This window comes from Natator depressus, chromosome 26 (genome assembly GCF_965152275.1).
Source record: "Natator depressus isolate rNatDep1 chromosome 26, rNatDep2.hap1, whole genome shotgun sequence".
NCBI lineage: Eukaryota > Metazoa > Chordata > Testudines > Cheloniidae > Natator > Natator depressus.
Window position 1 is genome coordinate 6,535,801 of NC_134259.1, and position 27,372 is coordinate 6,563,172.

Consider the following 27,372-nt stretch of genomic DNA (forward strand, 5'->3'; position numbering starts at 1 on the left):
TGGATTTCTCCTTTCGATGAAATGCACTTGGGACAGGAGATGAGTCACAACGGCCACATGGAGTTCACATTTTGAGCCTGCGTGAGGGCAGGAATACTATACAGCAGAACTCAGAAAATCCGCTGTGGCAAGCAATTAAAAAGCTAATGGAAGTTTTATATAAAACTTCAAGAAGTCCTTTTTCTTGTCAACAGTATAAAAAGTACATGGTTCCCAATGGTTACATCACAGCTGTGGAATTCTTCCTCTCCCCTCCCCAAGTTTAAACACTTAAACGTGAACAAAGCCCAGCACTTTAAAGGAACACGTGCTGTTTTGATCCACTGCGATCAATTAAAAATACAAGTTGCTAGAGGCAGGAAAGGTCACATTTGGATTGCCTAGAAATGGAAGCTGCACATCTGCCCTGGATAGGAAGAATCCAGGGAGCCCGCATTTGGTTATGTGGTCGCCATGTGTAACTTGCTAAACTACAGGCCACGGGCCGGATCCTCACCTGCTGCAAACAGATGTTACTCCACCAAAGTCGACTGGCTGAGGCTCTGGCCTAGTGTGTTGAGAGGAGGGTACTCAGCCCAGATCCCTGCATTTGCTCGTGGGCTCTGCTACTGACTCACTCAGTAACCTCGGGCAACTCACTTAGACTGCATTTTTTCAAGCATCCATTCATTTTGATCCACTGGCTTGACACATGCCTAGGTATTGATCTTACAGAGGTGTTGACCTCTTGTTGCTCCCATTAACTGCAGTTGTGGGCGCTTAACATTCAACCGTACTGTGTCTCAAAGGGGGCACTCAAAACCAGGGGTCACTTTTAAAAAATTTGGCCTACACCTCTCGTTATTTATGTAGTGTATTACAGTAGCACCAAAGGGCCCAGGTCACGTACCAGGGCCCCATTATGCTAGGTGCTATACAAACACAGAACAAAATACAGTCCCTGCTCCAAATTGCTTATCTTCTCTCTGCCTCAGTGTACTCCCCTTTAAAATAGGGCTAACACTATTTAAACAGCCAGAGTACCTGAAATAGGTCCCTTTGAAAATCCCAGCTCATAGGGCACTAGGGCCTTTTTCCTGCGCACCTCAATGCAAGAGCACAGGATCCGTATTGCAAAGTAGAAGGTGATAGCAAGACTATATATTTGTGTGGCTCTTTCAGCACAAATCTGGAAAACTCATTTGCACCATGAGGCCCCCTCCTCCCTGTTAGGATCTGGTAGAGGCTCCTGAAACACTGCACAGCTTCATATTGTCCTGGCAGGGAGTATTAGAACTTTGCTGTGTCTCCAAAGGCTAGATTTGAAATCTAGACTCTCTTTTCGCAGTCCATCTTATAAAAGCCTCCCGACTCTTAACCTTGAAGATGGATACATTGCCAAGGAGCAGGTTTACCTGTCGATATAGGTGATAGAAAGGCATTTCCAGAGAGAAAACCTCATTTCTTACCCTTTGAGATTTCACGAGAAGCGGCCGAGACCCTTTGGCCGAGTGTTTCTTGCAGCAAACGCCCGGCCACAGCTTTGCCAAGGGAGTACTCAGCCCTTAAAGTCAGTCAGTATAGGGTGTATTTATGGAGCACTTCCTGAAATGGTCTCCTGATGTCAAGCCAGTGTTCAGAATCATTTACGTTAGCTACATAATGAAGACAAGAGCCCATTTCAAAATGGGTTGGGGAGGATTCGCCCATATCAGATTTTGACCACTTACCATTATACTAGTGGGGAGGGGAGGCAGTCGGGACAAAGAAAGGTTGAATACAGAGGAAGCGCCATTGCTTGAGCTATTGAGGCAGTATCACGGCCCAGTGGATAGGCCAGACGGGATGATCTAGTCCCATCTGACCCAGTGAGTGACCTTGGATACATCTAAAAAAAAAAGCCCATCTGTAAAATAATGTCCTCATGCCCCTTTGTAACAGGCTTTGATATCTAGGGACAAAAAGTTTTATATAAAATCTAGTACAGGTTATTATTTAAGGGGGAGATTTTCAAAAGGCACAAGGGGTAGGGAGGCATCCCATTCCAATTGGTGCGAGGTGTCTAAATCCCTCGGATCTTGTTTGGAAAAAATCAGAGCTTAAAACTGTACTGGGAAAAGCACTTGAGGTCATAAGAGCAGTGGGGGCAATCTGCACTGGCAGCGGGGAAAGTGGACTAGGTAGCCTAATGGAACTTCTCCATCTATAAACAGGGTTCAAAAAAGAACTAGGTAATTCATGGAGAGTAGGTCCATCAATGGATGGTAGCCAGGATGGGCAGGGATGATGTCCCTAGCCACTGTGTGCCAGAAGCTGGGAATGGGTGACAGGGGACGGATCACTTGATGATTCCCTGTTCTGTTCATTCCCTCTGGGGCCCTGGCACTGGCCACTGTCGGAAGACAGGACACTGGGCTAGATGGACGTTCGGTCTGACCCAGTCTGGCCGCTCTTATGTTTTTATGACTGTAGAGCACATCTACCCCATACGGCGCTATTAGAAATCCACAAATAGCCACGTCAGCAGTGTTGAGCTGGAGCCGGTTCGCTAGAACCGGTTGTTAAATGTAGAAGCCCTTTTAGAACCAGTTGTTCTGCGAGGGACAACCGGTTCTAAAAGGGCTTCTAAATTTAACCGGCCAAAAAGCGGCACCTTTGGCGCCGATTCCATGGGTGCTCCAGCCCTGGAGCACGCAAGGGGAAAATTTGGTGGGTGCAGAGCACCCACCGGCAGCTCCCTGCCCCAGCTCACCTCCGCTCTGCCTCTGCCTCCTCCCCTGAACGCGCCGCCCCGCTCTGCTTCTCCGCCCCCGCCCCAGGCTTCCCACGAATCAGCTGTTCGCGCAGGAAGCTGGGGCAGGCTGAGAAGCAGGCCGCAGCTTCCCGCTCAGGCCCAGGGAGGCAGAGGTGAGCTGGGGTGGGGGGCACAAGGAGGGCTGCCCATGCCGCAGCAGTAACGGGGGGGGACATGCAGGGGAACTGCGCCCGGCCCCAACTCACCTCCGCCACCCTCCGCCTGAGCGGGAAGCCGCCACCTGCTTCTCAGCCCTCCCAAATTTTCCCCGTGGGTGCTCCAGCTATGCTCTAGCTATGCTCCCCCTCCCCTAGGAGCCAGAGGGACCTGCCGGATGCTTCCTGGGAGCTGCCCCAGGTAAGCACCTCCGGGACTCCCCACCTCGCCTCCCGGCAGGTGCCTCTGGCTCTTAGGGGTGGGGTGGGCACCGACTCGGTGGCCCATGAGACCCTCCTGCCCGGTTCTGGGGGCAGTCAGGGGCCAGGGCCAGGGGAGGGGAGTGGATGGGGCAGGTGTTCTGTGGGGACGTCAAGGAACGTGGGGGGGTTGGATGGGGCAGGAGTCTCGGGGGGGGAAAGGGTGGGCAATGACCCCTCATGGGGTGAGGAGGGAACCCGTTGTTAAGATTTTGGCAGCTCATCACTGCACATCAGCATCACTCACTGTGTATTCAATTCATTATACTTGACTATTCCCCCCCCTCCCGCCCCCTGAAAAAAAACTTCTGAATCAAAACTTCAGGGTTAAAAATCCACACACATATTCCAATTTAGAGCCGCATCCATTTTACTTGAATTTTCAAAACTCAGCAATGTTCTGCAGCTCAGAAGCCTGCACTCAACTGGATGGAGGAGACGAGCCCTTACAACAAAGGACGGTCTCCCAGATGTGCCATCTTCTAGAATGCCCTTCGTCCTGGAAGGAAGGCCCACAACAGCAATCGTGAGTCTCGTCTGAACGATGCCTGGTGCAAATCCCAGATGTTGAATATACGCCAGTCCTTATCCTGGCCAACAACAAAAAAGCTGGGATCCTTGTTCCCATATTGCACCCACTTAGACCCTGCCTCTCCATTATAACTATTCATTATTTTTAGGGTGCAGCCTACAGGCCCCAGCTGAGAAGGAGGCTTCCACATGTGCGACAGGGATATCGATACTGACCTCCTTCGTGAAGCATTTTCAAGAGCTCCTGATGAAAAGTGCTGGGTAAGATCTAGGGATTAATATTATTGTGCTAGGTCGTGAAAACAAACCTAGTAGCAGAAAACCCTGAAGACTTTAACATCTAAACAGAGAAGTCAGACAAAAGGTGGGAGCAAGGGAATGTTATTAACTCTGTCTTGTAGAGGGGGAACTGAGGCAGAGACCAAGTGGCTTGCCCAAGAGACACCGTGGCAGAGCCAAGGAACTGAACCCAGACCTCGAGGTCCAGGCCAATGGCTTCACAAGACAATCCTTTCTCTAGCCAGCAACTATGAGCCAGTTACCCCCTTAGAGCTAAACCATTCGCTCTGTGAACTGTGTTTTTTCAAGGGACAAATATGTGCGTTAGAAAAAAAAAAAAGGGCTGAGCGCATCCTAACACGCAAAGGCTACGAACACCCTGTGCCTCACTGGGGCATACCAGGGATTTCCAACAGTAGAGCAACAGGCAAAGACGGAAGCCAGCAATTTCCCATTGGAGACTCTCCCAAGTTACCCAAACAAAACCCCAAGAGAAGGAATTGCAATCTTAGGAAGGTTATTTAAAAAAAATAAAATCTACTGGCCCAAGTTCTGCTTTTGTAGTTAGTCCTGCAGCTGTTCCCGGGACAGTGCTGATGTCCTAGGGAGTGGGAAAATGGTCTAGGGAGTGAGAGGCACACATCCCAGCTGTACCAGTGACTGATTGTAAGGAGGTTGTGGTCTACTGGCCAGATCCAGGAACTAGGAGTCAGGACCCTGGCGGTTCTCTATTCCCAGATGTGTCACTGTCTCACTTGGGCACATCACTGTTCCTCTATCTGCCCATTTCACAGATGGGGAAACTGGGGTGCTGAGAGTTTAAGTGACTTGCCCAAGACCATGAAAGAAATCCGTGTCAGAGACAGGATAATAACTCAGGAGTTCCTGGTCCAGTCATACGTCCCTCTCTCAGAAGAGGCTCATGCACCAAAATACGTAAACCAGCCAGCTAGCCATACTGACTTGTACTCAGCTTAAATAGAGCCAGTCTTCATTTGTTCTGATTTCTATTTTGTCCTAGCCAAGGAGAAAAAAAAGAAAATCAAATTAGCAGGAAATAAATCCTCCTTTTTATACTTCAATCTCCAAACGGCTATAACTGGCCAGCGCGAAACATCATTTCATGATCTGCCTGAAGACCAAGTATAAGCCACATCTATTTCCCCCCGTTTGTTTTCTCTCTAACTATTTGTAACCATACAACCCTTCAATTGCTTTAACCATGGATCTAACCCTGAAGTCATTACTCAAGCAAAACTTCCATAGACAGAATCAAGAACGGCAGAATCATTGGAAAACTAAAGGGGGGACAAGGTGGGGAATAATCAAAACAACTAAATACAGCTTTCTCAGGGAACTCTTTAAAAGGACTGGTAAGATTCCCCGCCTCCATGCCTGCAACTCTGTATGGGTTTCAATGGTTTCTCTCCGCTGCAGGGCTCTGTCGGTTGCACTTGAATTGGTGCGTAGTCAGTGACAATGCGAGCAGACAGACAGACATGCGCTTTATCCTTCCAACACCAACGTCTAGAACAGCCAGGCTAATGCGGAAAACAGATCTCTCATAAATTCAGAAGGAACCACGGCAAACAACATTTAATAGCCAGAGCAGATGTTTAAACGACTATTGTCGTATTTAACATACACGTGTAAAAAGAGATCAATCGACACAGAGTGCATTTATGGGGACAATACGATATTTATTTTTCTATTATAGTAGCACATAGCAACCCCCTGGGGCTCTGCTGTGCTGGGTGCTCACTGGGATTGCCAAAGGAGCCCAAGGAAATGAAGCACCTGAATCCCACTGAAAGTCAATCATGCACCCTTATTATTATGTGTATGACATTAGCACCGAGAGGCGAGATGGAGCCTCACTGTGCTAGGGGCTCCACACGTAGTGCAAGAGACAGTCAGTGTCCTAAAGAGCTTGCTATCTAAACAGACCAGGTAAAAAGTATGGGAGAAAAGAAGCATGATCATCATCCACACTTTACCAATGGGAAACTGAGGCACAAAGAGATTAAGTGACTTGCCCCAGGTCACACAGGGTGTCTGTGGTAGACCAGTGACTTGAACCCAGTCCAGTGCACCAGCAATAAAGCCACCCTCTTACAAGACCAGACTTCCCAATCTGCAGATTCCAAAGCATTTTATTAATCAGATATTACCCTGTTTACAGATGCAGAAACTGAGGCCTTATTCTCAGACATGCTGGAGACCCACGTGCTTCATCTGGAGCTCTGGGGCTCAGCACAGCGTAAGGAGTAAAACCGAGAACCCTTGACTCACCCAGTCCCACATGTAATGATTAGATAACACTTCCCTTACTGTAAAAGGGTTCTCACAAATAGCCATCTTCCTGATGCAGGGGTGGAGGACAGATAAAAACCAAGAGAATTGAGGAACATATTGAATTACCATGCCTCTTGCATAACAAGCCCTCCCCTTTGGAGCTATTCAGCCAGTCTTGCATGACTTCCACCCATTCACACCAACAGCTGTTGAGAATGAGATGCTGTCCCGTCTATCCCAAACCTCAGCTCCCCTTTAGCTTGGAATTCAAGTACTAGCCTAATCCCGACCTGGATCCAAAACCTCAGCCTCTCTCTGCTTCTTAAACATCCCACCCGTATATTTTATATGTAGCCAGCTCTAGCAGTTGTATTAATATCTGTAGCGTTACTTTCTCTCTGAAAGGATCCTGTTTCTTGCATTGTTAACCCCACTCGCCGAGATAAATGAGTCTGTTCCTTCCTTGTCTGGCACCTTTCCACAAACTGCGCTTCTTGTTTTATCCAAATGTAGTTTTGGCAGATAGAGAGAGAGAGAGCGCGAGCACGCCAACACACAAGCAACAAGTAATCCTCAGGCCAGGGCAACAGATTTTCTCTTCCCTGATTTAAGCTGTTTTACCCAAGAAAGGTATGAAGACCCCACTGAAGCAAGGCAGGAGGAGGAAGTGGATTAAGTACAAGAGAAAGCCCTACAGATCTTTGGCTATGGTTTTTAAGCAATGGCTCTGCCAAAAACAACTCACTTTCAACTAAAGCTGAATGGGTTTGAGTGAAGTAAAACACCACTCCAAACTAGACTGATGTAAACAGAAGGAAAGCTAGGCACTGGATTGAGACTCAGGAGAGCTAGGTTCAGTTCCCAACTCTGCCACAGACACCTGTGAGATCTTAGGAAAAATCACTTTGTGTGTCTGTGCCTGAGTTCCCCTTCTGCATAATGGGGCTATGGAAATCTGGAGCACAGGTTGCAGGAGTGGAGACTCTGGAGGAAGCACCGGAAAGTCAGTCTGCATGCACATGGCTAGAATGCTAGCTGCAACATCTCTGTCAATAGTTCTCTTAATAAAGAGCCAGTTGAGTTTTACAAGCAGGGAGTCCTCTCATGTCATTACCCAGTATGCAGTCCATGAAACGGGTTAATGATACCTCCTTTCTTCCACCTTCTGCCTGTCTTGTCTATTGAATTGTAAACTCTTCACAGTAGGGCTGTCTCTTGTGTGTGTTTGCATAATGCCTAGCACCATGAGGACCTAATCTTGGCTGAGACCTCGAGGAGCTACTCAAATGCAAATCCATAAATCAAACTACAATTCCAAGAACTGTAACAGTTTGAACCATCTATTTGTTCCCTCCTGCTTCCTCCCACTTTTCTCAAGTCTGTATTGAGTTTCCTCACTCCTCCTCTACAGCCTTGGATACAACATCTACCATGTAACCAGCAGCCAAGGCTGCTTACCAAACCACAAGTCTCAGCCTCAGAGTGTGCAAAAGACAGTAAAAATAAAAGTTTTGTTGCGAGTTTTCAAGAAAAAAAGAGTCCCAGCTTCAAATAAGTTCACGTGAATCTCACCTGGTTTGGTTCCCCCGTCTGAATCAGATGCTTTCTCACAGCTTTAGATCCAATTGCAGAAGGCTCACACAACCTTCAAATTTTTTCCTGTCACCATTTGCCATCTGTTTTGCATTAGGCAAAACAAACATATCCTTCTATATCCACTAATCGCCTCTCCCCCAACTTGCTCCTTGTGACAGTTCTGTCCTTTAAACACCCATGTGGATGCAGATTAATGCACAGATCAGAATGGATCTGCTTTCTTAGTCCTGGGAATCTGGTCCCCATCCCTCAGGATCTACTATTCATACGTCATTAAAAAATGCAAAGCAAAAACAAAACAAAAAATCAGGGAGGTGGCAGAAAATCTGCTTGTTTATTCCCTTTAGTATTGCTATAGCCACAAAGGGGCTAGATCATGGCTTTAGACAGGGATTTTCCAAGAGTGAAGTGCCTAATTCCCAAAGAATTAGGCACCACAATCCCTTAGGCTTTTTGGAAACTCCCACAGCGTGGTGCTGCTCCGGGGCTCCAAGGCACACAGCAGCAGTATTGGCCTAATGGTGCAGCATTTGCTCCCCAGCACGTCGGCTCACCCCTGTTAGCTGATGCATGTGCTGGAGCTGTCAAGGCAAGGGTCTGCAATCTGGCAAGGTTACAGGAGCACAAGGACAGAGATCAGACTAAACCATGCACAGGGACATAAGATGGGAGGATAGAGAAGGCTCCTCTTGCCCTCTTGGATCCCCAGCACAGAACAGCCCTTGGTTTTTACAGAGGAAGCAGAAGAAATGACAGTTTATATCCTTTTTGCAATTAAAATCCTTAGGCCCAGGGCCCACGGCATCACTCTGTAAATAGCTGCTAATGCATTTTGCCCTCCTAGCTAGCAGGCTCACAGCATTCTGTTTAGAAGAGCAATGACTGTCTTCCTTCATTATCTACTTCAGCTCAGCTAGTTTTTTTCCATCCCAGCTGAACCGTCCCAGTTTGACATTCCTCAGGCTTTCCGTCAACGTTAAAAAAAAAAAAAAAGAGAGACTGATCCCAGAGGAGAAGGGATCTTAGGGGACTTCAGCAAACCACAACAGATGGGCTTTTCAGAAGGGAAGCTCAATTGCCACATTAAACATACACCCACGCAACTACATCATGAGGGAGCCAGCCAAGGCACCGATAGGACGATCTAGTCTGAGCAGCTTGTGCTCATTGACAGATAAGCAAGCTGAATGCTTTTCAACACATAACTATGAGTCAGTGGTTCTGAACTGGTGACTTATCCTAAAATGAAGGGTCAAGCTAAGCCCAGAGGGGGATTTCTGCCTTGACCATTCATCATGTTGTGGGATTTTGCCTCTCTACCTTCTAATATTATGTTACCATCGTTAGAGCTGAATGAGAACTGCAAAAACAATGCTTGGAAGTGCTTGTTTGGATGTAGCTTGGAGCTATTTGGTTCAACCATGTTCATGATCCTGTTTATTTACAAATATACATGTATATATTCACATGAAAGTTTGGGAAACAGCTATTCTTTGTACGGATACTTGCATTTAACACATTCCCAAGGTCTCTACTCTAACAGGAATTTTGGTTATTCTGTACTCACAGTTCTCCTGTTTTAGAAAGCTTTAGTCATCCAATCAGGTAGCAGGAACAATTCCATGTGATCTTGGTGACCAATCATACTAGTAGTATGATTCCATATATCATTACATACCTTAAACAGGAAGCATTTATTAAAGAAAGCATACTACAGACAAACAGACTTCCACACAGTTTGACTTCCAGCTTTGTCTCCTTCGTTTACCAGGGACCACACCATGTCTAGAACACTATACAGCACACAAAGAGATCAGGCTGGACAATATATTGCAAGTAAACGCACCGCTATGAGTAACAAGTAGCAAATCAAAGCGAACAGTCCGCAAATACACCATTGGCTGAAATTAGTTCACAAAACTGTTTAAACAGATATGACTAGCAGGGGGAAAACCCTTCATCCTTCTTTTGGACCCAGACATCAGGCAGTAGGTTTGATCCATTTACGGTGCCAGCTCCTTCCAAGGCCATTTTAAAAATGGAGGAAGCTACATGAGGAAATCAAAGGGAATGAAAGCTCTGCTCATTATCAAAGCACTGGCCAAGCCACGTGTTTCCTTCACCCTCATGACCACTTCAGGAGTAGCCAGGCCAATAATAAGCTGAGCTCAGCACTGGAATACATTTCTGGGCCTGATGAGGCCTTTTACACCTGTCAAAATGCAAAAGTTCCTGGTGAGATCACCATCCGAGAGATGTAAGTGTGAATCCTGCTCATGAAACCAGCACACATGGAAAGATGCAGCCTCATAAGACGGTAGGAATTTAAATTCATCTCCATTCTAGATGTGCACTAATTATATTTTGGATCACGAGGAGAAGTAGGTACACAATCCGCCTTCTTGCGATACCTAGCTTGTATCTAATGTTGTACATCAGTAGATCTCACAATACTTCACAAAAGGAGGTAGCTATCATTATCCTCATTTTACAGATGGGGAAACTGAGGCACAAGGCAGCAAAGTGACTCACCCAAGATCATCCAGCAGGCCAGTGGTCATGCCATGAACAGAACCCACTTTGAGACCCAGCCCAGTGCTCTATCCACTGGGCTATGCTGTCTCCTTATAAAACCTTAGAAAATAGATTAAAGGTTGAATTTTCCAGTCCTCCAGCCTTGTTGGCAAGAGCCACAATTCACCTACTGCTGATCCACCGTCTTCCTCCTCATCCATCTTCTCTATTTACACTTCTTTTCCAAATGCCTGGCCTATCCCACTGTCCCCACAGCTACGTAAACATCTTTTTATTTTAGTCACCGTCAAGTTCTAAAAAACCACTTCCCAAGATGTATTTGCTTCCAAAGCACAAAGTCACGAGGGTTGCAACTCAACAGACTGGCCATCTATTTATACTTTTTATCAAAAAACGTCTCCATACAGCCCTACGCGCACCGCAGAGAGTCCTCCTCTCCTTTATTAAAGCAACGGTAACAAAGAGTTTATCGGCTCCCCCATCACAACGAAGGCATTACCCAACTAACTCCATATACTTAAAGTGACTTTTAAAACCAAACTATTTCTCCACCCATTCCCCATGCACTAATGTATAGGAGATCTGTCTTGGTTTGAACATATGGAACCACCCATACATGCTTCTGCTGAGTACCATGGACTTAAGAATAACCCAGTGTCCCAGATGTGAAGTAAGCATGGTAATATAGATGAGGTAGGACATGGAAGCTCCCTTAAGATCAGGAGAGCCTTGAGGGAGCAATGCCCGAAGACTATTACTTAGATTATAAGCGCTTCGAGGCAGGGACCCCAGCACCTAACATGATGAGGTCTTTGTGAACGTTGGGAGCTTTTAGGAACTAATGCAATACAAATTGCAGAGGCTTTTGCTGCACAGTGAAGGGCTTCACAAGCAGCCTCACCCTTTGCACTGTAAGTTGCCAGCATGGAGGTGACAAAGGGGAAATGCTAGGGGAGAGGATCAGCTGGCGGACATGAGACAGAGAATAGCAGCATGCAGTATCATGGAGATTCTTCATTGTGACAAGTGGTCGCTTCAGTCCAAGAGAAGGAGGATACTTGTCTCCCTCGCAGAAGTGCTCTGAGGATAAGTTCATTAATGGTGGCAAGTTGCTTCGGGGGAGGCAATATAAAGTAGAAAGGGGTTGACTGTACCCCATGAGAAAACCTAGCAAGGCCATTGCTGCCGGATGGACTTGCAAACTCGGGCTGACCTGCAGCAGATTATACCTCGGTCTCTTTCCGAACCAGAGAACATCGCCTTCTCAGGTCTATCTGCTGCCCAACTCAGAACTTCTGTCAGGAGACCGCACGGGACCGCCAAACCTGCCATCAGAGCCACCGCCCTCCCAGCTCATCAAAGCGACAGCCACAACCCAAACAGAAGGAACCACTTGAGCAAGTGGAAAGCAGCACTGCAAATTTATAGCATTAAACCAACCCATTGGTTTAACATGGCTGCACTTTAATTGATGTTTGTCTGGGCTTTGGCTGCAAGAACAAATGCCCAGATTTCCCCCTCCCCCCCCCCCCCCCCGACACACGTTTATGTGGCGGGCGGGTTTGCATTTAGAGAGAAGTAAACATTTAAACTGACACAGAGAAAGAGTAAAACAGAGTTGCCATAACAAACAAGAAAATAAAACTGTTCACGCCAAGAATACTTCAGAGTGGGTAAGTCAGAAAACAAGATGTATATGTGAAATCTTGTATCCTGGATTTAATCTGCTCTGTGGATAAATGGGGCTTTTCAGTTTCCAGGACTGAAAAGTCAGCAACTTTCACCAGTACTGCTGTCGCTCTGACAAGTAGGAATCAAGTTAGTTGATTGCATGGCTCTTTGGAGCAAGGACTAACTTTTTGTTCTGTGTTTGTACAGTGCCTAGCACAATGGGGTTCTGGCCTATGATTGGGATTCTAAGGTGCAGCCATAATATGAATGAATGAATGAATGAATGAATAAATAAATACTATTGGTTTGAGCTGGCCTGGCAGACTGACATCCTCCATTTTGCTCAGAAGAAGGACACACAGGAGTAAAAGCAATACCAAATTTCCTTCACGCATCTCTCTTCACCCACATGTTACTTATCATTTATTTGCACTGGTGCCCAGAGTGTGCTAGGTGCTCCCCAGAAACACAGAAGAGTTGCCTGCCCTGAGGAGCTCACAGCCACCTCTCACCATGAAAGAGCAACCGTCCAGGGGCAAGAGAAGAGGATGTTCCCTGTAACCCTTTCCACCTTTGGCCTCTTTGCTGAGACTGAGTGGAAAACATGGTGATGCTTTTCGTGAGGTAGACTCAGAGCCATCAACCTCATGCCACATGGGTCGTTGAAGACCATTAGACGGTGACTTGCTCTGGATTCTAACCAATGGCCAAGAGGTACTTTAAAAAGCTCAGTATCCCCTTGGCTAGCCATTCCTAAAGTTCAGTGTAACTTTTTAGAGGACTATATTTTATTTGTATGCAGTGGTGTTGTAGCAGTGTCAGTCCCTGGATATTAGAGAGCCCACATGCGGGAGGTCATATCTTTTATTGGACCCGCTTCTGCTGGTGAGAGAGAGAGAAGCTTTTTATGTTATTTGTGCACTTCTAGCCATAATCTAGATAGGGAAGAGTGATAAACATTTCCTTTCTACGTATAAAATAGCTACTTTGGTCTAAACTTACCCTAAACTGGTACTGCTAGGGCACTTCTCTAAGCCAATGATTAAGTCATTCTTTCGAGGGGTGTTCATTAATGGCCTGATCTAGAGCCCATTTAATCAACAGAGATCTCTTCATTCATTGTATAGGCTTTGGAGCTGGCCCTAATAGATGGGATAGACCAGCCTACCTGTCCAATTCAGTTCTGGTACCCGCTTCTATTCATCATCAACAAGATGACTCCATTCATTGGCTCAGAGGATTAATGAACCACCCTCTGAAGTGACCTTTTAGAAGACAAGGCAGCTTATGAGTGGCCAGCCAAATTGGACCACAATATTAATTATTGTTGATGGTTCCTGAGATACTGCAGAGATGGGTGCATGAGAAAGCTTTGGACAAAAGTGCACACCATCTCTAGGGAACACTACTCTTCAGTGCTGGAAATTAGAACAGGCCCTTGGCCATATTTTCTAGCCTGGAATCCCACCAACTAGATCAAGCCTGCCATGCCCACAGGAAAACCTCATTCATTTATACAAAAGGAACTAGATGGTAAGGAAGATTTAAAAGTTGCAGAACATCGTAAGAGGATAGGTTCCCCCCCAAATCCTGCACATCCCATCCGGAGTCCCAAATCGTTCTGTCTGAAGCAGATTATACACTACAAACACCACCTAGTCAACAGAGCCCAGAACAACATGGTTAAAAGCTGTAACATAGGCAGGACTTAACTGTGTTCCTCCCCATGGGAGGAACCATGCCTACAGACAGTTCTACCCACAGTCTAGCTAAGTGCTGGAATTTAGACCCAGCTTTATTTGCAAATATCTAAAAGCTGCGGCCATTAAGTATACTTAGTAGTGAATCCTATATTAAGTGAAGGGGCAGAATTAACAAATATTTTTTAAAGGATGTTTTTGAGATACTTTAAAAAAGAAAAAAAAAAAAAAAAAAAGACAACCACCTACCATGTGTCTACTTTTAAAAATTATAGTAGGATCCTGTTACTGTAGACCATAAAATTGCTAAGTATGTTTTAACTATATTTAGACAACACGAGGTGGCGAGACAAGCTATTTGAAAAGCAGGCCGTGAAAAGTTACGGCAGAAAGCCTATATCCTTCACTCATGCTTTTGTGGAGAACACCAACATCAGAACGAATTCGATGCCAGCTGTCAACGTCTGGTGAAGCCTTTGAGAATCGAGTCCCAAATGTTTTTCATTTACACTAAGGCTCATTTTACCCCACTCTGGCATGGAAAGGGGTCTTAAAGCAGGTACAGAGTACATTTCCACCCGCTTTGAAGGCACCTTTACACTGCCAGACTGGTGTCAAGGGGCCTCAGTGTAACTGAAAAATCAATCCCATGATGCAGAGATTGTTTGGTTTAGATCATTCTTCGTCTACCCTGGGTCAGTATCATTTTTCATTGTAAATTAGCAGAGGAATGGGCAAGGCAGTGTGTCTAGGGGCGGGGAGTCAGGACTGTTGGGTTCTATTCCAAATGCTTTCCCTCCATTACTTGGTTTTTGAGCGATTCACTGAAAAATCCGGTCCCTAGCCTTTCTTGCTTCTTTACACCATCTGCAAAATGGGCATCTAGGACAAAGGGGCATTGAAAAGTTGAATTAAATGATTATAAAAAAGTGCTTGGAGATCCTTGGGTGAAAGGAGCTAAAATTGCCAGGCCTTACATTTTGCAGAGTAGCTATTATTGCTACTCAGAATATGTATTTATAACACTTATTGTTCCTTTCTTATATGCTCCCAAGGAAATCCAATGATCAATGCAGGAGTGTATTCATAGACATACACTGACCCCCCAAGAACCACCTGATTTACTTTTTCCCCCTGGCACTCACCCTGCTTACGGCTAGTAGGGCCTTAGAAGCATCCGATCAATCTCATTGTCTGTCTAGAAGCCATGCCACTACAAATAGCCTCGGTTATACGCTCCACAATCATGGTTAGATCCAAGCTATAAATCTGGCCACTAGTGTGGATCAGAGAGAACACAGCTTCAAGCTTTATCTGGAGTTTAAAAAATGGAATGCAGAATAAGTTCTAAAACGTGGATACAACGTAATGAGATAAACCCACCTCCCTGAAGACAATGGAGTTACACCAGGGATGAATTTGGCCATGTGTATTCTATAATGTGTATGTACGTATAGCCATATCCATGTAAGTACACATGTAAAGACTGCAGTAAATAGATGCACAAATTCAATTTGCCTGTCTTTTCATTCACTAAGCTCAGCATTGACAAGCACTCCACATTACTCCTTCTGTGCTCCCTTTCCATTCACATGCAGAAACCCTATTAGAATATGGTTAGCCACACACCTGCCGTGCTTCCACTCCAAGACTGTTGCTTTTTAACCCCTTAGTGGCATGCTGCTTACTATTACACACAGATAAGACTGATGAAGTGGAGAGAGGGGACTACTCTCAGCAGTGAAAGATTTACCTGCCTTTCCCTTTTAAGGTTCACAGAGGCAAAGAGGTATTAGCAAACAAGCCCAAGCCACAGGTCCCTGCTCTCGTAACATCAATGAGACGCTGTCTGGGTATTTAGACTATGCACTTTTTTTTTTTTTCCAGGAGAGAAAATTTCCCTCTGTAATATTCACTCACTGTAATTTAAACTTCCCAGTAGAGCTGAGCAAATACTCCTTTCCTAACGTTGGAAAGCCGAGTATTTGCACAGCCAAGGAGAAGAGGCAGCAGGCTAATTCTCACAAGCCAGCAGCACATTCATGGGGCTGCTCTGGTATGTGCATTTTTAGGATCACCCCCAAGAAATGATCCTTTGAACAAATCTCCAGGGTAAATCATGCCATGACCACAGAAAATATCTGGCAGGAATGAAGAGCTTTTTGGAATGGTTGAAAATTTGCCCTAAGATAAATCTGTTCTTTCTAGCCTGGTGTCTCGCCATGCGTTGCAGATCTTCCATCACTAACGCTTGGTTGTGACATTTCTGTCTCAAGCCTGTCTCTCTCTTAACCCATTTGTTGCCTGACAATGAGTCTTCCCACAGGACCAGATCACAAACCCTACTGAAAGTAACGGGACAGCTGAGGCAATTGCTGTACCAGTGGGTATCAAGAGTTCACCGCTTGGCTTACAGTGAGGGGCCTGGATTCACCAAGCCATGAATGCAATACTGGGGACACAACGTCAGCAGCAGTGGGTCTGTGACAGGGTGTGTATACAATATCCCCTTTGTTGAGATGATTAGAGTTCTTACCCATAGATAGTAACAAGTTTCTTCAAATCCCCAGAAGAAATGTCCAGCTTCAAAAGGAGCTCTGCTCAGGGCTGGTCTACACTGAAAACTCACTTCATAATAGCTATGTCTGTCAGGGGTGTGAAATCCACACCCCTGGAGAGATGTAGCTACGCTGGTCTAAACTCCCTGTGTAGACAGCACTAGGTCGACAGAAGAATTGTTCCATCAAACTAGGTATCGCCTCTAAAGGAGGTGGATTATCTCAAGTGACGAGAACCCCTCCTGTCACCGTAGTGAGTGTCTACATGGAAGCGCTACAGTGACACAGCTGTGCCGCTGTTACGTTTTAAGTGTAGACAGACACCTGCTGTCCGACACGTAGGCTTTGAGGGCACTATGAGGAATGCTAAAGCATCAAGCAGCATGGAGGTACGGCAGGTCAGAGCAAATGCTGTCCCATTTTCAGCCAAAAACCTTGGTCATCTCTGGGCTGTGCTCACCCCCGTGACCAGCTTTCCCCTGCTACTGGTTCTTGTTGGGAACCAGTAGGGAGGAGGAGGAGGGTTGGATAGGCGTGATGGCCAGGGAGGATCAGGGAAGGCGCCAAAGTGGTGTGGCATGGGCTGCGGTGGGGAACTGGGTGGCAGCGACTAGGGAGAGCTCCCAGGGGAACAGGAAGACGAGCTGAGAGTGAGAAAGGTGGTTTATAGAGAATGGAAAAAAGTCTCCTCATCCATTCCTCAGTGCCGCTCCCAGAGAACTAATCTCAGTGCTGTAAGGGTTAGAGAGAGAAATTTCTCGTGATGGAAGGAGTGGGATCTAGTGGTTCAGACAGGGGTCTGTGAGTCAGTACGTCTGAGTTCCGTTCCCACTTCTAACAGGGACTCCTCGGTGGCATTAGGAAAGATTTCACCTTCCCGTGTCTCGGTTTCCCCATTTGTAAGAGAGGGATAATGGGCTCCCTGGGGGGTTGTGAGGATGAATTAAGCCGTATTAATAAAGCACTTTGAGATCATCAGATGAAGCGGGCAAAGGGCTATAATAATACCTCCTTGCCACGCAGCATGAACCAGTGGTAACAGTTTAAACAGCTGTGCCTCAAGGTTCTGTCTGTAACCATCAGCTTTTCCATCATACAAGAACCCCCACATTGCTGAAGGAAGGGGACTTAAGGACACTGATGCATGTGACTGAAAAGCTCTGGGGAAGGCTCCCTTTGTTCAGCTGCGAGAAGAATTATTGCTTCACAGAAGCAATGAGCAGGTATATTCTTTCATGTCAGGATGGGGTCGGAAGGAGCAGGGAAGAAAAGAGACACAATCCTCAGACTATGAAAAGAGCTGTAATGGAAAAAAAGTCTCTCTGATCATCATACACACAGACCAAGCTTTTTACAGTCATCTCTGGAAAATTTCATCCTACATGCTTTACTTGCAGTGTTTCCAGATTAGGAACCCGAGGGACATTTTCCAATAAAAATAACCTTTGCTAAAGGGATATAATGTTGCTTCTGAAGAGTGTAAAGATTTTGCCCGTTTGATTTTAGGAACCTGGGTCAAATCCTCAGCTGGTGTAAGCCTGCATACCTCTACTGACTGAGTCCCACTGAAATGGAGCTACATCAATTTACACCAGCTCATGATCTAGCCTTCTGTATTAAATCTTAATAATACTTTATAGTTCTAAAGTGTTTATCCCAGGAGGATCTCAAGGCACTTTCCAAACAAGTAATCTTTCTTACCTATCTCCCAAGGGGGCTGTGGCATATGATCCCCATATTACAGATGGGAAAAATCTAACACAGAGAGGTTAAAAGTCTGTCCCATGGTCACATAAGGAGTCAGTGGCAGGTCTGGTAATAGAACTCAGGAATCGATAACCCCGAGGACATGCCTACACTGCAATAAAAACACCTGTGGCTGGCCCACGTCAGCTGACTTGGGCTCGCAGGGCTTGGGCTGCAGGGCTATAAAATTGCAGGGTAGATATCCAGGCTTGGGCTGAGGCCAGGGCTCTGGGACCCTCCCACCTCAAGGAGTCTCACAGCCCAGACTCCGGCCTGAGCCCTGACATCTACACTGCAATTTTATAGCCCTGCAGCCCAAACCTATAAGCCTGAGTCAGATGACACAGGCTAGCCACAGGTGTTTTAGCGTGGTGTAGACAAAGCCTTAGATTAAAACATTTTGCAGTGGCAGCATCTGATAATCCATAGGATTAGCACTCAGAACCCACTTATATCAGAGAGAAACTTCACTTGAAAGTGGACTGGAGTATCACTATAAAGCATGAAAATCAGCTCAAGAAATCTGGGGCATCTACAATAAATCCTGACAGCGAAGTGACGTAACTGAACTCACCCACATAAGCAGGTTCCATCGTACATAGCCACACAATCCTCCTAAGCATTCATTTAGGAAAAGGTCACAGTTGTTAAAAAATTAGGCCTTTCTATGTGAGAAAGAGGCACTGGATTTGTTAAAGCTGCAGTTTTAAAGCCCCTTATTTTGGCTTAAACCAAGTTTATTTTGATTAATCTTAAATCGATTAGGAATTGGTTTAAAATTAAACTAAACTAAGGGCATCCACATGGGAGGTTTGCATCGGTTTAAAAAGCGATTCAAGTTAAACTAGTGGAATTTTCTCACCTAGACCAGGCCGAGATGCTCCTACTGAATAAAGAATTTCAGGCTACCAGAATCCTTCCAACTGGAAGAAGCGGATGAGTGGGAGAAGACTGCATCAGGTGCACTAGAAGTGAAAAAGTGGGAGTGTACAAAACCACCGTTTCCTTTGGTGAATCTGAGCAAGATGTGCAATGGAAAAGCAAAGACTTTCAACATTCATTCACACAGGCACCTTGACCTCCCTGTTTCGGATCTTATGACCCTCTGATCTCATCACCTTTGGCTTGAAACTATGTCATGCCAGCTGCTAACAAGATAAAGTGAAGATTAGCCCCGGGGGGAGAAGGTTAGATATTTAGCAGCTAACTGTTACTGAAAAATATCTTTGGAATGGAATTTTAAAATTCATAGCCGATCACCCTTCGCCTTGGTCTGTGATCTTGCTGTAATAAAGCAGCAGAAGAGAGGACCTGCCAGCATGCCCTGACCTCTCAGAGGGATGTGATAAAATGGGTTTGGTTGTGCACAGTAGGAGCAAGAGTATGTTTTTATCCTGTTTAGGAGGCTCCAACAGTTCAGGCAAAGTGATGTGCAGGAGATAGGAACATACCAATATTGGACCAAATTCTCAGCGGGTGGAAAACGGCATAACTCCACTGACTTTAACTGAGCTACACCAACTGGCGTGCGCCAACAATCAATAGCATCAATCAATGCTAGCAGGGGGAAGGAGAGGGATTTCGAGAACTAACCCCTTCTTTCCGTTCTGCCTTTGAAAGGTTTCAGGAGATCGTCGCATGCACCAGCCAAAACTCAGGCTTTTATCTCCCTTTCATGCTATAATTAGAGGCCAAACTTTTCAAGCCCAGGCGCCTACACTTAGGACTCTAAATCCATATTTAGGCACCTAAATAAGAGAGGCCTGATCTTCAGAGGTGCCGAGCTCTGCTTGGAGCTCCTGGTGAAAGCCAGACCACTTTCGCAGGGAGGCTGTGCAGCCGAGCGGATAAGACAATAAACTGGGACTCAGGAGATCTGCATTCTATTGCAGGCGCTGCAACTGATCTGTTGGGTGACACTTCACCTCCCTGTACCGCAGTTTGCCCCAATTTCCCTCCTTTGTGAAGTGCCTAGAGATTTAGATGATGATCTGGAGGATGGGGTGGATTGCACCCTCAGCAAGTTCGCGGATGACACTAAACTGGGGGGAGAGGTAGATACGCTGGAGGGTAGGGAGAGGGTCCAAGTGACCTAGACCAATTGGAGGTTTGGGCCAAAAGATATTTGACGAGGTTCAACAGGGACAAGTGCAGAGTCCTGGACTTAGTCCGGAAGAATCCCATGCACTGCTACAGGCTGGGGACCGAATGGCTCAGCAGCAGTTCTGCAGAAAAGGACCTGGGGATTACAATGGATGAGAAGCTGGATATGAGTCAGCAGCGCGCCCTTGTTGCCAAGAACGCCAACTGCATATCGGGCTGCAGTAGTAGGAGCACTGCCAGCAGATCGAGGGAAGTGATTATTCCCCTCTGTTGGGCACTGGTGAGGCCACACCTGGAGTACTGCGTCCAATTTTGGTCCCCCCACTACAGAAGGGATGTGGACAAATTGGAGAGAGTCCAGCAGAGGGCAACAAAAATGATTCGGAGGCTGGGGCACATGACTTACGAGGAGAGGCTGAGGGAACTGGGGTTATTTAGTCTGCAGACGAGAAGACTGAGGGAGGATTTTCTATCAACCTTCAACTACCTGAAGGGGGGTTTCAAGAGGATGGAGCTCGGCTGTTCTCAGTGGTGGCAGATGACAGAACAAGAAGCAATGGTCTCAAGTTGCAGTGGGGGAGGTTTAGGTTGGATATGAGGAAACACTTTTTCACTAGGAGGGTGGTGAAACACTGGAATGCGTTACCTAGGGAGGTGGTGGAATCTCCTTCCTTTGAAGTTTTTAAGGTCAGGCTTGACAACGCCCTGGCTGGGATGATTTAGTTGGGGTTGGTCCTGCTTTGAGCAGAGGGTTGGACTAGATGACCTCCTGAGGTCCCTTCCAACCCTGATATTCTATGATTCTATGATTATTAGGTCATAAATAAATGCAGCTAGATACAAGGGTCATCCAAATTATCCCACCGTGTTCAAGCCTCTAATAGAAAGAAAGGGCTGCATGTGTCATAGCAATAGAGCTCGACTAAGGAGCTGATTCTGCAGCCTTTACTAAGGTAGACACGGCAACTTTCCATTGACACAAGAGGAAGAATGATTTTGTGGTAACCGCATTGTCCCAAGATTAAGGAGATGCGGGTTCAGTTCTTTCAGTCCACAGATTTCCTGTGTGGTCTTTGGCCCAGGTGATTTACTCTCCCCTCTGCCTCAACTGGTAATGGTAATAAAAATGTTTACTGACATCAGAATGGGGTCTTATAAGAAACTAGACAGATTGAGGGTACTCAGGCCCCTAAAAGATCAGTTCCACTTTCTTTGCAAACACAATATGCTTAAGTCACCAGCGCTCCCCTGCTAGTCCCAGGAGGGCTGCTACTGTCCTTTAGCCTGATTAGTCCGAGAGCCTCAGAGATCAGCCAGGCAGTGGAGAATTTAACTTATTTCACACCTTTTCCTACTCCTGTGGGATCTTGCTAGTGACTCACATCTGCATCATTTACACTGCTTAAACTTTGCTTGGAATGTATAAAATGAATTAAAGCCTCAAAAGCAACAAAAGTCGGAATAAACCAGCTCTAAGTTAACCCAATGTGCTTAACTCATTAGTCAAACGCTCTGCTTTTCCATTAGCTAAGCACTAGAGCTCTAGAATTTATGATTAATATCGGAAGCATCCCCAAGCGAGATGACCTCTGTCTAGACTGATGCATGTTTTCCTCCAGCCTCTGTGCTGATAATTCCCAGGTGGCTATGGAGAAGCAAGCATCTGCCAAAGCCATCTCTGATATTCCAGGATTTTGTATATACTCCCCTATAAACAATGGTGCCATTGACCTGGTCACTGAGAGATCCCTGTTAGGATACGAAAGGCCTCATTTCCCTTCTTACTCATTTATGGGAAGCTGCTAAGGGGATGGTGATGGGAAACGGGAGAAAGCCACTGTAGCAATTCCTTGCACAGCTGCGACGCCTTTCACAAGATTGTCTCAAAGCTCTTTACGCGTTCCCCAGTTGAAGTTACACAGCAGCCCCGTGAGGTAGGTCAGTCGTGTCAGGTGGGGAAACAGATACACAGATACTAAATGGCTTTCCCCAAGGCCACAGCTAGTTAGTGACTGAGCCAGAACTCTCGGTCCTCTGCTCTAACCACTGAATCAGCGCTCCAGAAAAAACCCCCAAAAACAAAAAAAACCCACCATCAGTATTTTTCTCCTTTTTCACAACACCACCAATGCATTTCCTCTCTGTCATTCTGCTGCAAAGTGGAGGGTGGCTAGGGCTTCTGGCCTGGGGTTTTCTTTCCACTCAGGTGTGAATGTCAATGCATGTGCCACTCATACTAGGAGAGTGTGGGCCTATGTCCTCCTCGAGTGGCTGGTCCACACAAGAGGTTTATGAGTCTGCCACAGTAACCATCTTAGGAGGCTGAAGTCCTTAAGCTCAAGCAGTAGAGGCCCCGGCTTTAGCAGTGAAGATCACGGATTCAAACCCCACAGTCTGCTCAAACGGGGCAGCTATATAGTGCCACCCAATGTGGAGCCTGAACCCATGAGCCTGGCAATAAGAGTCATGGACCGTAAATTCACTCAGACAGTGACTCGGAACATCAGACAGTTTGAAGAGTGCACAGGTGAAAGTCTTCCACCATCCCCTTCATCCTGGAGAGCTTTCCCCCTCCTTCACAGACTCACAACAACCGCTACATTTGCAGCTCCGGGACCAGCGTCTCCGGTGACTGATTCCGTAATGCAAACGGCACCCTCTTCCTTCTAACGGCTGAGATCACCCCATCGACACCACACATATGCTGGGAGGATCTGAGATTACTACAGAACTAGTGTGTGTGGTGACCCACTAGGCCATGGCCCACGCATTCTTAAACAGGGAGTGCTACATTTCTTCACCATCCAAATTATATTTACCATCCTCCAGTGGAGCAGTCTGTAGGAACCAAATGTTAAAAGGTTATTGCTAGTTATTGAACAGCCAACAGTCCTTTGAATAATCTTGTTTTAAAAGTGCATTAAAAAAAAAAACCAAAACACATATCCACTATTGTTGCAGGTTGTAAAACGTGTCCACAGCCAAGCCAGGACTTAGGCACAGAAACCACTCTGTGGTGGCTCAGATACCATGGATTCCCCCTTATACTTAGGCTCGGATATAACTGTGGTAATTGGATGGGATCTGCTGGCGAATGATGACAAAGGGTGATCTCTGTATTTGCATATTAAAACACTACAACACTGTAAAGAGAGCAACTTTGCGCTGAGTCATCATGAGTCGTTTGCAACCTGAAGCCACTCAGAAATCCACGATGGACAGAATTATTTGCTCACCTAGCTCATTCTCTTTCCACTATAGGATTCGTCCTGGCAGTTTATTCTCAAGGAGTCTGTCAAATCTAGTTTTAAAATGACTCAAGCAACAGAGATGTCAGCATTTCCCATGGGAAACTATTCCACGGCCGAATAGCCTAACCTCCCAGTTAAGAACTTTTTCCGGACCTCCTGCCTACACTTGTTAAATTTCCTCCCAGCACTCCTAACAATAATCCTCAACTCCTTCAGACACTCTGCAGAGTTATCACAGCCCCTCTTTCATCATCCTTTAGCCAAGCGGCACATAAATAGTTCTTTAAATAGTGCCTTATAAGTCAATCCACTCAAACCCACAACTCTCGGAATCTGCTCATGTCCGTGGACAACTCTGTCGTACCCAAATTTGCCCATAAGACCCCAAAGAGAAGCCAGATCACGACTATAGAAAACGGCACCCAATAATTCATAGCTTTTAACAAATAAGGAATTTGTCTAATTACAAGGACTGTATCACACATGTTGTGTCTTTCTGATTTGATGGCCATGCTTATTAAAGTACAATAATTTTTTACTTTTGTAAAAGGTGATCCACAAAGGAAAAATAACTGGGTTTGTACCTTCCCATATACTACGAAGAAATTCTAAAAACGTTTGTTTACAAATAACAGCATGTGTCTTTATTTTACTGCCGACAAAAAATTAATCTAAGAAAACACCCTGGAATATTTGTTTGCTGTTATAGCCGGATTGTATACTATTCTTAAGACAGGAAGTAGGACTCATGCAGAGGAGTTGTTTGGCATTAAATATGTTTCACCCCGCAATCAGCTGTATTTTAGTACCGACAGAGGTGATTCTTGTAAGCAGTGTAGAGTTTGTAAAGAGCCTTGTGATTCTTCATTCTGAAAAGGTACTATATGTTATTGTTCTCGATTATTTATATTACAGAAGCAGCTAGATGTCTCGAATGAGATCAGTGCCACATTATGCTAGATGCTGACAGTCTCTGCCTCTGGGGCCTTTGGTCTCAATAGACAAGACAGACAAAGGGTGGTAGAAACTATTATTACCCCATTACACAGAGGAGGAGCTGTAACACAATATCTTATATCGTAACGTGTACATTAAGACTAAGTAGATAAGAGAAGAGCCATCCATAGGACAACTCACGAAAGCATCATGCAGTGCTGTTAAATACCAGATCGGATCTTTTCCTCACACCCAGCACGTGACATGGGCTTCAATCGAAGCGCCAGCTCTGAACACCTCATGTGCTAGGCAAGTTTGAGCACGGATCTGAACGCTGCAGGTTGAGCCCAACAATTTCGTCACCTGGGCAGATATAGCGCCTGATCCGAACACCATGGGAAGCCTGCCATTGACTTTCAATGGGCATTGGATCAGTTCCTTCAAGTTATACGTGCATTTACCTCTATTTGGTTGAGAAACGACTTGTCAAACTTGAAGCCAGGGATCCTCTTTTCACTGCAGACAATTCCCACGTCTTCGGTGTGTTTGCAGTCTGTGACACCCCAGCCGTTTGTGGTACATGCTGCCAGCGTCACCTCTTTGCCAGTACAGTGGACATTGTCCATCCAGATTTTGCCTGAGGAGGAAAGAATAGAAAGACTTGAGACATCAGCGGGCAAACTGCAGAGATGGTAAATCTAGATTCCATAATAATTGATCTAAAATGAGCCTGACACACCAGTTCTGCTAAGTGTGTGTTCCCCACTGTAACTCCTGTCAAAGGAAGGTCTAAAATCTTTACTTAAATAAACTGAGAAAACAGCCAAGTCAATTCAGTCTATCCAGGCCTGGGCAGGACCCACCTCAGATATTTATAAACCAGAAACACAACAGTTAAGTTGAATAAGATATGTGTTTAGGGTTCGATCCTGAGATGGTGTAAATCAGCATCACTCCACTGAAGTTAATGGAGCTACACTGATTTGAGGATCTGTTCTTCAATGTCCAATAGCAACCAAGTCTGCATTAAGATACACAAGCCAAGAATTCCCAAAGTGACTAATGAGTTGGGGGCCCCAAGCTGAGACACCTTACAGGGGCCTGATTTTCTGACAGTGCTGAGCTCCCACCCTCTGAAAATCAGCTCCTTTAAATGCGTCTCATGTTGGGAATCCAAAAATCAAGTCAAATTTTCCAAATCTTCCCCACCTTCGGTATTGAAGCTGAATTTAAAACGTGAAGCATGTAGCGTAGTCATTTCAGATAGACACATGACACCACACTGATGCTGTGCTCAGAGAGTTCTGCGCTTTCAGCACATTGTATCTGAGTCCCACCGTAATGAGTGGATGCCAGGCACCGTGTCCCGCTGCGGATAGTCCTGTTTCGCAGCGTGGAACAAAATCCTTTTTTCTTGCGTACCCCCCCCCCCTCTGCCATTTGCAGCAGCACATGAAGGAAAGGCAGGCAAAAGTGACTTTAATCATAAACTTCCTTGTGGTAAAAGCTAGCTTCCCCTGACGGCGGCCACTTCAGAGCGTCTGGTGTCAGTAGGTCCCCTCGGCTCAGTTGATTAGAGCATGGCCTCCAATTGCACATGCCATCAATCAGTTGTCTACATCCAGGGCCTCTTGCATCCTCTCTAATCTGTCAAATCCCAATTACACTTCCTTTTGGAGAGAACTCCGAGTTTTGGTTGAATCGTGTCATTTTTTTAAAATGTGTGTTTTGGCCCAAATTTCAATGGGTGCCTAATGACTTGGGAGGCCTGGAATTCCAGGTTGAAACACCTTAACAAGGCTTGACTCTCAGACAGTGCTGAGCCCCAACTTTCTGAAACATCAGGCCCCCTTTAAGGCATCACCAGGTTGGACACCTAAAATCACAGGCCACATCTCAACACCATGGCCACACTCTCCCTGCAACAGCTGATGAGGGTCAAAGCATTTACAGCGTCACATGGAATCTACTGTCCCAACTCTGGGCTGCATATAGTGCCCATCCCTGGAGTCTTTAAGGGACTGATCCTCAGAAGCACTGAGCATTTGTAGCCCCTAGGACTTCAAGGGGAGCTGTGGGCCTCTGAAATAAAAATCAAGCCCTGCATGCTTAACGCAAGTGACAGACCACAGAAGGGGTGTTCCACATTTGGGGATCAGAAAGAGATTCCCCCTCCCCCAGCTGTAACAATCAAAGTTACAAAAACAAAAAAGTGAGATTATAGGACCTCCTCGGCATCATTGCTACTATGTTATATACAAGGGATCTGATGGTCATGGTGCAATGCAAGCTCTCATGCTGGTCACATGGAAGGAATCCCCGCCTCTTCCAGTTTTGCAGCTGCTACTGAAAACACCAGGGCAGCCTCTGCAACTGGTGCATTCCCTCTTCTCTCTCTCTAACTAGGTTCCTATATATCCCCCCATCGCCATAGCTTCAGAGGGCGTGATTACACCACAACCAAACACCTGTGGCTCACCCGTGTCAGCTGACTTGGACTTATGGAGCTATAAAATTGCAGGGTAGATGTTCGGGCTCCAGCCCAACCCCAAAGTCTACACGACACTTTTGTAGCCCCATGAGCCTGAGTCAGACAACACAGGGCCGCTGTGGGTGTTTGATTGCAGTGCATGTAAGCCCAAGGTTCGAACTCAGGCTCAAGCTACACACAAATCGTGATGACCCAGGGTTCCAGGACCCCGTGGAGGTGGAGGGGCCAAGCCCCAGTCAAGCTGGGATCCAGGATTCAAGCCCCATGTCTTCAACGTAGATGCAGCCCCACCAGACTCGTGCTCTAGGAGTCTGCCAGAAGCATCCCACAGGCTGACTTCCTTTGTCGTCTGGACAGTCAAGTTTGGTGGATAGTCAAGTTTCTCCCCCCCGCATCATAGACAAAGGGCTAGAGTGTCTACATTTTGGGTGGGCGCTAGGAAGTCTGGGATATAGTTGGTTGGACTCGGGGCCGCATGACATCACGTAGAT

General features: G+C 46.1%; 1 protein-coding gene across 2 annotated transcripts in view; it reads right to left on the reverse strand.

The window, feature by feature from the left end:
* LOXL2 (lysyl oxidase like 2) overlaps positions 1-27,372 on the reverse strand; it is an 86,805-nt gene that overhangs the window by 45,365 nt on the left and 14,068 nt on the right. For both annotated transcript variants that reach the window (XM_074940213.1, XM_074940212.1), the window contains one exon: positions 24,852-25,027. In XM_074940213.1, the coding sequence (XP_074796314.1) occupies positions 24,852-25,027 (176 nt within the window). The remainder of the gene's footprint in view (positions 1-24,851; positions 25,028-27,372) is intronic.